General features: G+C 38.3%; 1 protein-coding gene across 1 annotated transcript in view; it reads left to right on the forward strand.

The window, feature by feature from the left end:
* Positions 1 to 10,635: 10,635 nt before the first annotated feature.
* Positions 10,636 to 11,830, forward strand: part of syne1b (spectrin repeat containing, nuclear envelope 1b) — a 72,175-nt gene continuing 70,980 nt past the window's right edge. The window contains exon 1 of the mRNA XM_053633897.1: positions 10,636 to 11,441. Coding sequence (XP_053489872.1) covers positions 11,363 to 11,441 — 79 coding nt within the window. The 5' untranslated portion in view covers positions 10,636 to 11,362. The remainder of the gene's footprint in view (positions 11,442 to 11,830) is intronic.

Consider the following 11,830-nt stretch of genomic DNA (forward strand, 5'->3'; position numbering starts at 1 on the left):
TGGACAGCCATGGTCTGTCCCCATTGTGTTTATAAAGTGGCCTTGAAAAATAAGACCTGTCAAAGTAATAGCTAAAACATGAGCTAAAATGTGAGATTTCCTTTTTTGTTCTTTGGGGGAGACCCATTTTGTTAGCTTTCTTAGCGTATCCCACATGACACCACATTTGCAATGATCTATTATATAACCTGTAATTTATTTGCAAAACACTCAAAAGCCATCAGTAAATTTCCTCAGTCTCATTTTGTCTTTGCTGTTTATTGTCACTAGTATTCACCTTTTAGAGTTTAGTCATCACTAATGTAACTGTTTTATGAATGGAAAACACTTTGATGTGACATAAGAGTGAATATTCTACATTGAATTCCCAGTGTGTATTGGCCACTTTATTATAGAAACAATCCAAAAGGTCTCAAATTAATATCTTTATATATTTTGCCATGTACAGTTTGTGAACCACCCTCTACCCTAATATGTTGCTATAGTATTATTGTGTCTGGAATTTCTAAACACTTTAACCCCACAGTCTTACTGCTGGGTTAAGACCAGTTCATCATACAAAAATAACAAAATATAATGGCTAATTGTGTGATATTATGGAAGTATTTTTATGAGTTGTATGCTAATTGAGACCAGCAACACACTAGAACAAGATTCCCAGAGGCATTGCTGCAGATTTTCAGTGTTAGCTGTGGTCAGAAAATTCCCACAGCCCACTAGAGTGTAGTTTTAGTCTAGCTTAATAGTTAAAATATAGGGAAAACTGATTAAATCACAAAACAAAATTATACTTATTAAAATACAAACCTAAAAAAAGTGTATATACAGTAGATTATGCAAGTATTTTACTAGAACAAGATCCCCAGAGGCATTGCTGCAGATTTTCAGTGTTAGCTGTGGTCAGAAAATTCCCATAGCCCACTAGCATGGTGTAGTTTTAGTCTAGCTTAATAGTTAAAATATAGGGAAAACTGATTAAATCACAAAACAAAATTATACTTATTAATATACAAACCTAAAAAAAAGTGTATATACAGTAGATTATGTGAGTATTTTACATATCATAAAAATAATCGATTCCATCACAGGCTAATGATGAAAAAACAGGACTGTTTCAGGCCCCAGTTAACATTCACCTACAACAAAATATTAACTGCATAACCTATACAGTTTATTAGGAGATTTATATGAAGTGGGCAAATTATTAATTAATCTATTAGAACAAATGTTCAAACAAGCAGAAAGTTGCACTAATGCACCAGTCATAGATAAAAAAAACAAAAACAAAGACAAAAGATAATAATGAAAAAACTCCCAGAAGATGATGCAGCACCTGTGGCTAGCGAAAGGCAAAAAGTGCTTCCTTGCTGAGAAATCCTAGTCCAACCAGCTACCATAACACAGGCCAAGCTGGTCAAGTTTGTTTACCATCTTTGCCAGCTGGTAAGATATTTTCTTGCTTCCTTATTGCTTGACTTAATTGATCAATAAATGTTTGCCATCTTCTAACTGGTTTACTGTTGTGTTACTTTCTTACAAATAATTTGACTACAGTGTAGCATTAATCGCAGTAATTCAGAAACCTTTCCTTTCTACCAGCACTTACCAGCTGGCAGAGATGATCGACTTGTGTTTTGGTAGTTGGTTAGGTCCAAACTATGTTTTCAGCAGGGTTGGCTAATGATAGTTTGACAAAATTGTTATCTTAACTATGTCCTTGTTTTATTTTTGAAAACAAAGAGCAAATCACGGCAGTCTATTCGCAAATACAAGCCAAGTACAACCAAGTGAATGTGCACGGTTTTCCAAGCCGATTGGACATTTACAGACAAAGCACAACATGTAAAAGACAAACCCAGGTAATTATTTAACATAGACAGATGAGTTTACACACTTGCATATTTTTGCTATTAATAGGAAAGACTATACAGTATAAAATAAGATTTGTTTTACAAAGAGCTACCAATCGCTATAACAGCAAAATATACATATTTGGCTTGAATTTTCACACTTTTAGCATTTGTTTTAGCGTTCTAAGTGGTCTCAGGTCAATTCAGCATTTTGTATGTACTGTATATGTGAACACAACAAATGAACACTGACCCGTATAAAATGATCCACAAGTGAACAGTACTCATACCACCTTTAGAAATGGTCTCAGTATGGTTAATTTGTGCTTCATTTTGTGGTCCACTTGATTCATGTCTTGTGAAAACAAAGTGGTCCCAGTCTGTTTCACTTTTTGCTTCATGGCTAAAGAACTTGAGGCTTGCTGTCCATACATATAGTCCCCTCCAAAATTATTCTAACAGCAATACCAATTCTTTTGTTTTTGCTATACAGTGAATACATTTGGGTTTGCGATCAAAAGATCAATATGAGATGATGAAGAAGAAGAATTTTGGCTAAGTTAAACAACTTAGAACATGACACCTTTGGTGGCAGACATCTTAATGTAAATTAAACTAAATAACATTTAATATTTGGTTGCATATCCCTTACTTGCAATAACTGCATCAAGCCGGTGAGCCACTGACATCACAAAAGTGTTGCATTCTTCTTTTGTGATGCATTTCTAGGCTTGTAGCACAATTTCTTTCAGTTGTTGTTTGTTTTGGGGGTTTTTCCCTTCAGTCTCCTCTTCAGGAAGTGAAATGCATGCTCAACTGGGTTGAGGTCTGCTGATTGACTTGGCCAGTCTAAAACCTTCCATTTTTTCCCCTGCTGATGAAGTCCTTTTTGTGTTGGAATAGGGTCATTGTCTTGCTGCATGATGACGTTCCTTCCAATTTGATTGGATGCATTTCTCTGTAAATTTACGAACAGAATGTTTCTTTCCCCACACTTTGGACTTTCCATCACTTTGGTAGAGGTTAATCTTGATTCCAGAACTTTTTTGGCTCATCTCTGTATTTCTTTGTGAATTCCGATCTGGCTTTCTGATTCTTACTGCTGATGAGTGGTTTGCTTCTTGTGGAATGGTCTCTATATTTCTGCTCTCGAAGTCTTCCTTGAATGGTAGCTTGTGATACCTTCACCCCTGCCCTGTGGAGGTTGTTATTTTTGTCAGTGACTGTTGTCTTTGGTTTTTCTATTCAATTGGTATAGTGCTTTTTAAAAAACGACATTGTCTCAAAGCAGCTTTCTACACTGCTCTCGCAATGATTCTGTCATTAACTGTTGTCGTTTTCCTTGGCCGACCTGTTTGATGTCTGGTTGTTAGTACACCTGTGGTTTCTTTCTTTTTCAGGACATTCCAGATTGTTGTATTGGCTATGCCTAATGCTTGTGCAATGGCTCTGATTGATTTTCTGTCTTTTCTCAGCTTCAAAATGACTTGCTTTATTCCCATAGTCAGCTCTCTGGTCTTCATGATGGTTTATCCTTTTTAACAACAAATACAGTCTTCACAGGTGAAACCTAGGGCTCAAACCAAAAATAGATTTTCAGAGCTATTAATTGTTTAAACAATGAATCTAACAGGGCACACCTGGGCAACAAGAAACACCTGTCAGTCACATGTTCCAATATTTTTGATACCTTGAAAAAGCTTTTAACAAAGGTGCCATGCTCTATATCTAGATGTATACATTAGGAAATAAAAGCTGACATTCTTATCTTTAGACATTCTTTTCATCTTTTGATCTCAAACACAAATTGTATAGCAAGAAACAAAAGAAGTACCATGGAAATGGTTTTGGACCTCAGTTCCACATGGACATTCTTGCTGTGGTTGCTGGGACTACAGTTGCTACTATGGCCTTAGGACTGAAGTTACCACATACAATTTTGCACATACAAAATTACCACATACAATTTTTTCAAGTCTCCTTTAGTGAACAGTAGACTAGTTCAACAAACAGACTTCATATAAAAAACATAATGAACTTTCCTTTACTTTCACACTATCTGTTGTTACCCAGACGAGTCTGGTTCCTCTCAAGGTTTCTTCCTCATATCATTTTAGGGAGTTTTTCCTCTCCACCGTCGCCACCGGCTTGCTCAATAGGGATGAATTCACACATTTAAAATCTGTATCATGTGTTTATATGTTTCTGTAAAGCTGCTTTGAGACAATGTCCATTGTAAAAAGCACTATACAAATAAAATTTGTATTGAAAATTGAATTGAATAGGCCGTTCCAATACTTTTGCAGGGGACTGTACATGCAGTTTTCTGTCTTTGCTAGCCACTTAAACACTTACATGAGTAAATGTAATGAAGCAAGAGGTGGTTTTGCAACAAAAGTCTTTCTAATTGTAGCTTTCATTTCCCCCAACGCCCCACACTTCTGTTATGTCACTTTAGTTCTGTTTTTTTCGCTCTCTCAAATTTCCATCCACAGCCAAATGATAACATTATGTAAAACGATCATTTTAAAGTACATTATCCATAATTTAGTGGTACACAGCTGAGGGTTTAAGATCTAAAGAAGTCATGGTGTTCAAGTGGTCTGAAAGCAAGTCCAGAAAGAGAACCGAATCTTCTCTCAAGTCACCGCCAGGTGGCGACAAGTAACGCTGAGGTGGATGATTTGTAACGTTGTTACACTGTTACCATGGGCAACCTGAGTAGCACAGGTTTCCTTGCGCACTTCGGAGGAACCGAGAGAGACTACTGAAAAAAGGTGACTATTTTAATGACTATTCTCCCCCAAGAACATATTTAAAGTTAGGAGAGTTAGGAGTGTCTTCTCAGAGGAGAGTTTGTCTTACTGAGGTGGTCGGAACTTCAGCACTAGCAGGGTAAAGTCATTAAACGAGATGCTTCAGTGAAGTCTGTTTTATTATTTATGTAATTTACATCGTAATGAGTTTCTTACAAACTATTTCAGAGTATTTGTGACAACTTCTCCATATATTCCCCATTTTGCAGTCGACTTTTAAATTCTGAGGGAATACAGCTCCGCCTGTGTGTGTGTGTGTGTGTGTGTGTGAGAGAGAGAGAGAGAGACAGAGAGAGAGAGAGAGAAAGAGAGAGAGAGTAGATTATACTTTCATATCTGTAATGAGGAAGGAAGATGTTCTGCATGCAATGCAGCCTCATTTTTAAACCAGGTTTGTAAAACCTAACAGATATTTACTTTGGTCTACCATGCATAATTTAAATATGATATTTATTTACTCTCTCAACTCGTGCAGTAGCTTCTCCTTGTGTTTTGAAAGACCTGTGTAGATGACTTTTTCTTTCTTTCATCTACAGACAGTGACAGAAAGAAAGCTTGTGATTGGTCACTGAGGCTGGCGCGCTCACTGGGGCCGGAAAAGAAACCTGCGTTCTCATTGGATGCTCTGCAGCAACAAATCAAGTTCCTGGAACGTGCATGAGAGAGAGGTAGAGAGGGGAGGCAGAGAGAGCTGCAGAAGGGTTGAACCGGGATGTCCTCCTGAGAAAGTAGTGCAGTAGTGGCTCTGCTGAGTGCTTGGCAGGTTGTGGTAAGGCAGGCATACAGCAGAAGAGTGCCATGGCTTCACTCAGCCCTTTCGGAAGATCCACCACGGACATTCGGAATGTGATGCAAAAACTGCAGGGTAAGTGGTGCTGCCTCTCTGGTCTTTATCTCCTGCAAGCATCCTCTCAATATTCAATGTGAGATTGAGCTGAGTTAGTGCTTTAGAGTTTGTAAAATTATTTTTGTTGCCCAGATAAGGATAGTGAGATTTATATATACATACATATATATATATATATATATATATATATATATATATATATATATATATATATATATATATATATATAATATATATATGTTTGTGTGTGTGTGTGTGTGTGTAATAGCACAACCAATTTTGTAGCCAAAACAAATTCCTCAATCATACATCATTTCCTAATACACTATTCATCCAGTAAGGCAGCGACATGCTTTGCTAAATTGTTCATCTGAAATAATACATTTTTATTCTTGTAATTTGATGCGCAGTGACGTAAGTGATGTTGATTCGGGCTTGGTGGAATTTTTCAAAACTCTCAGCCAAATATTGATCAAAGGAATACACCCCAAACTCTAGTCTGTAGTGGACTCCGTATGTGCCATAATCAGCATGATGTCTAGACTGACTGGTGCTGGCTGGCAGTGCTGCAGTGCTGTAGGACACGACAGGTTTTTCTCACAAGGGAACATCACTACTCCTCATCAGGCCATAACCTATATGGGCAGGTGCTTGGGGGTGGTGGTGGTTTTATTTTTTCTGCTTTTTTTCCAGGCAGAATCATGTATCACTGCTGCCAGATCAGTCGATAATTCGATTACGCCGGATGTGGGCCACAAGAAGCCATGTACATAAAGCTACAAAGCACTATTTTTGTTAAACATTTGTATCCAATTTTTTTTCTAGAAAATCAAATTACAGCTTAAAGAATGCTTCTAATAAAATATGTGGTGATTCTTCATTAGACATGGCTTCTATTTTGTCTGTATTTAGTTTAGGCAGTGGTTTGGGTCTCGGTGTCCTGTCTTGCTTGTTGCAATGTTTCTATCACGCCCGTTCTATTTTTGAGAAGTTCTGCTGTGCGGAAGTGGCATAAAGTTTACATCTGACATTTTGGTTACCAAGGAGAGCCAAATTTTGATCAGTGTGTTGCATAGGCTTCCTTTCAACACTGACATTTACGTCCTCTGTGACAAAAGTCTGAGTTAACAGAAAGGACTCTGTGCCACAGTGTTAAAACAAAGGATTAGTTAAGAGGCACTGTATGCAAGTGATTCCCTCACTGCATTCAGATGTATAGGTAGAGATGGTCAGGCTTTCGTAATTCTGACTGCAGTGATGAGTAATGCTTCCAAATGGATTTTCCAAACTAGTACCAAGATGGAAAAAAACAAAGCAGTTACAATACTCCAGGGACTTCACAGTGATGTTGATCATCCAAATGCTGCTGATGTTGATGTATGCATTTTTCCACACACCATCTATTTTCAGAGCAAAAAATTACCTCTTTCGTACACTTTGCGCTTATGCCTGGCACAGGCTCAGACCATACCTCATATTTTATACTGGGAAAAAAAAAACGGATTATACTGTATATACAGATTACAAGAAACAAACAGAATTTCTGTTCATATTAATTTCACTGATTTATTCCCAGTCTGGCTCTGTGATGAATGAACAGTGTGTATGGAGACAGATAGAACTTGATACTACTCCTGTCCTTGAGCAGGGGACAAATCAATATTTTTAAGCTTCTTTCTTATTGGTCCCCATGGAGTTACATCGCTGTACTGGCGGCTTCCTTGCATCTAGGAGTTTGTATTTATAACTGTTGGTTTTAGCCATTTTTTCCTGCTTACAGGCTTGCATTTCACCTGTGTCTCACATGCCAGTGATCCACTCATTAATAGGTAATAATATTGATATGATAGGGGGAGAATGGATACATGGATACCTCCAGGGATGTTCATTCCAGCTCACCAGGAGACAGAGAGACCTCTGGGAGCAGAATGCATGTTTTAATGTGTTTTTTCTAGGGTGATCGTTTAATTATTATACTGTGTTGTAGGAGAATACCATCAGGGCATTTGTGTGTAACAGCCGAGGAAAGATAGGTTGTGTCATTACTGTAAATGATTTTTTATCAGTGTCAAGGATTCAGGACTGGGGTTATGCAAAAGGTTAAGCATAAAATAGTCTCATTGTAGGCTATTGCTATAAAGTAGTACTCGATATCTGTAGGGGATAGGTTGCAAGAAACCACGGCTAGTAACAAGTGTACATACCTAGGATAACGTTTAATGTATAAATTAGGCACAATAAGACATTAACAACAGTAACTAATAATAAAATATATTTTTTTATAATAAAAGTTATGTGAAAGCGTTCTCTCTCTCTCTCTCTCTCGCTCTAAAATATTTATTGAAGCATACTCACCCTTCTTCTTCTTCGTTCTTCTTCGATGCTGGACAAATGGATGATTAACGTCCCAAGCAGGACCGCAAAAGATTTCATCACGTTACGCAGAATGGCAACGTAATTTAAATGATGAATGTTTACTGTATTCATAGAATTTTCTATTTAATTTTTTAAGTGAAACCGCAGTAAATGAAACAGCGGGTACAGGCGTTTTACTGTATTTCTTTAAATACATAACCATATTCAAAGCAATACAGTATCCATAACCAACCTATGATCTTATAGACATGCTTCTTCTCTGGATTGCTTGCTTTGTGCAGAAGTATTTGGTCCTGGGATCTCACTGTCCTTCACATTTCATTTTGTTTCATATTGTTTATTTATTTATTTTTTTAACAGCAATGATCAGCAATGAGCATCTTATCAAAGTTCTGGTAATTAGTTAATTAGATGACTAAGAGTAATTTGAAGGACAAATGCATGACAGCCTATGTTATACAATGGGTTAATATGTAGCTGTGATCTCTCTGGAAATGCCCATGTGTCAGAATGCTAACTACAATACTACAGCTGTGAGTAAAGAGTGCAGGCATAAATTTGGTATCTATACTGACCAGGAAGGAAGTGATACATATTTGCAGCTATCTGATGGTTTCAGGCCAGATGTCAAAATAAGGATTTTACAAAAAGGTCAAATTATGGTCTATACTCATTTTCATGTCCTGCATTTGCATTGGCACAAGTTGTGATGTAGCCTCTGTGGTGTGTGAAAGTGTGAAACAAACATTTTCACCACACCATGTACGTATGTACCATGTTTGGCATTTTGGATGAAGTACAGTATATTCTGTGGAAGAGGAAAAATGAATGTGTAACTGATAAACTATGAATCGGTTGCCATGGTAGGAAGTTAACAAATACAGGGGTGTATTAGTGAAATGAGGTAAGGGCCTTGGTTAGTGCAGCAGTTGTTAGTTTCAGCATGAAAGATGAAGTGTGGTTTCCTCCTTAGTGGAAACTGACACGCTCCACTTAAGAGATTGCGGTTAAATAGCGTGCCATGCACTTACCACTACCACACATCTGCCTTACTTACCATCTTACTGGTTTAGAATGACAAAAGAGCAAATCATGCTTCTGAATTCTTTATACTTGTTTATTAAACTTGCTTATTAAAGTACTCTGGTGAGTTGTCTGTTGAAGTCTGTTGTCACACTGCAGAGAGAAAAAAACGTCTTGTGCTGTTCTAGTCAGAGCAGCTTCCTCTAACTGTCAGGAGCAGCTGCCAGAGTCTCTGAATGCTCTTCTCGGAGAAGAGCGACCAGGGCTTTGACTCCCTGTTAAACAGCCACTTTAAAATTTGAATTCGGATGCATTATGATTATGAGAATACTTATAAAATGCATGCAGGAAATATTTGTAGTCACAAACACTATGTTACAATATGAACTATTTTAATGGTCCTGTAGAAAATACAATAACTTGATTTTACTGGAGATTATGATGCGACATTACGATGTATACAGGTTCACAATAGGTTTCATAAGAATCACAGGGATGTGCTGAGGCTATACGCATCAATAAAGAGTCGGCTTTTACAGTAGTCCCTGATGGACAATGAAAACTTCTAGATCCCTTAATCCTTAATGTGAGCATCCTCACTCAGGAAGCTACATCTACATCTGACCCACTGCCAAGGGTGTTTTCTGTCTCTAATTTATGTTAAGTACCAAATGGATCTGATGATTTGGAGGGCACAATGTCATTTAGAGCCTGGTCATAAGACTTATCTTCTGTAACTGAAGAGCACATACTGTTGCTTTGCCTGTCAGAGGACGCATAATTAAAGCCAAACTCACAACTTGCATTCTTCACTTTAGTTTTTCATACTTCTCTGAGAATTATGGTGCTTTTCTGAAGATCTGAAGTGTCCACTATAAAGAGTGACCTTAGTCATCGGTAAAACAGTGTGTTTATGCAATCTTGCTTGATCCAATTTCAAGGCCAGACAGCAGTATATGCTTTTGCACCGATTTAAAACCATGACACATCTATTTTTAGGGAAATGTATGTTAATGCAATGTGTTAATGTATAGAGTATCTCAAGCAAGAATGAAGAGATTAGGCAGTAGGGTTGCAGTGAATGCCCTTGTAAAGGGAGATGGAAGGTGTGCCTTGTTTATCACAATACAGTTATTTGTAAAAAGTGAGAAACATTAATGTAACAAGTTTGTGTTCATTTATTACGACATCTAGCTAAACATCAAATGACATTAGCTCTTATCTTATGAGCTGGAATTGTTTTTCTGTATGTAGTGAAAATACAAAGGCAGATTGATTTATAATTACTAAAACTATGCAAGTGGATTAAGTGGTTAAGTGGATTTGTAGCTCAGACGCAGTTTGCGAAAGTACTTCTAACATTTTGGAGGCACAAACTGAGATTAAATTAAGGGTAACTCAATAGAACATATTTTAAAACTGCATGCCCTGAAGTTCAAGCTGTAATTAATTCTCACTGTGTCCACAACCAGATCAGTTGTTACTAAGATTTCAGTGACATTAAAAAGCCATCATGAGTTGTTTTTAATAGCATAGCCAGGATAGAAGCAGAACCAAGGACTGTTCATAGGTTTCTGAGTAACAGGCCAGTTGCGGTAACAGTAAGATAGCAGGTGGCAGATGCATAGCAATGTTTACACATAAATGATTCAGTACTTAAATTTTGTATGAACCTCCATGATACTCTTAGCTTGTTTTTTTGGTCACTTGTTTTAACAAAGCATTCATTATAAACTGTTGTGTGCAGTATTAGGACTTCTGAATAGTTTTTTTCCCTTGGAAATTATTAACAATAGTTTGTGCAGTTTGTATACACTCTTGTATACATATACTTTTGTTTGAAATCTTTTACCATTAATTACCTTCATGCTGATGATAACTCATAGGAAAAAGTGTCTCTATTCGCAAAGACTTTCTTACATCACAGACCTGGATTACTTGTTTTGGTGGCATATCAGCTGGTAAGCTGTACAGCACTGGAGCTAGCCCCGCCCCCCTGCATAAAACCAGAGTACCGGCCAGCCTATGAACTCATAGCTCCCTGCATGCTGATTGGATGAGCAGTGCCATAGATGATGAGGTGCCGGGGATGGTGCTGGAGGCTGAGCAGAGCAGCGGGGGTTGGTTAGGCACATCCACAGTAGCATGGCTCCTTTGCACCACTGACAGCACGAAGCCGCCAGCCTCATAAAAACAGCCCTCCATTAGGGGCCTCTCCCCAGCCGGGAGGTGTGAGTGAGAGGGGGACAGAACAGGAAAGATAGAGCAGAAAGAGGGAGGGTCAACCTCTTCCCCCTGGGAAAGCAGTGCAGTCGGCTCTGTTTTGCTTCCTAAAGGAAAAAAGGATAGCTGATCTGTCTCTCCTCAAATTTCCTATTTGGATGACATCTTCAGAGACACACGCTCAGTGAGTGACACTGAGAAACACAGCGAGTCTGCAGCACAGCAGAATGGCTCAGTTTAAGGATGTAGCTATGAAAAAGACCACATCTCTGAACCTGGTGACAGGATTCTTTCAGTATCTGCGTGGTAAGTGGACATCTTATCTCTCCAGAGGCGTATGTGAGCGAGACCATCAGCACAGATTTATATGTAGTATGTGCTGTGCTGTATGTAGGTGAAGCAGATGCATGAACAAGATTTGCAGTGACACAGCAGTGGGCCTCACTAGACAGCTGAGATCCTCCTCCAGAGAGAGGTAATTACCGATCAGTGTCACGGCTCTCCTCTGCTGCTCATGTGCCGAGTTAGCACAGGTGTCCACTGCACGTGTGCACTAATGTTGGCCACATACGCTAATGAGTGCGCATGTTTGATTAAAAGATGTGCACAGTGTCTCAAAGCTGCACTGGCATAAATATTTGTTATGGGAAATCATGGTGCTACATGGAAATGGCTTCCCATCAGCTGACTGCATG

Source organism: Ictalurus furcatus, chromosome 9 (genome assembly GCF_023375685.1).
Source record: "Ictalurus furcatus strain D&B chromosome 9, Billie_1.0, whole genome shotgun sequence".
NCBI lineage: Eukaryota > Metazoa > Chordata > Actinopteri > Siluriformes > Ictaluridae > Ictalurus > Ictalurus furcatus.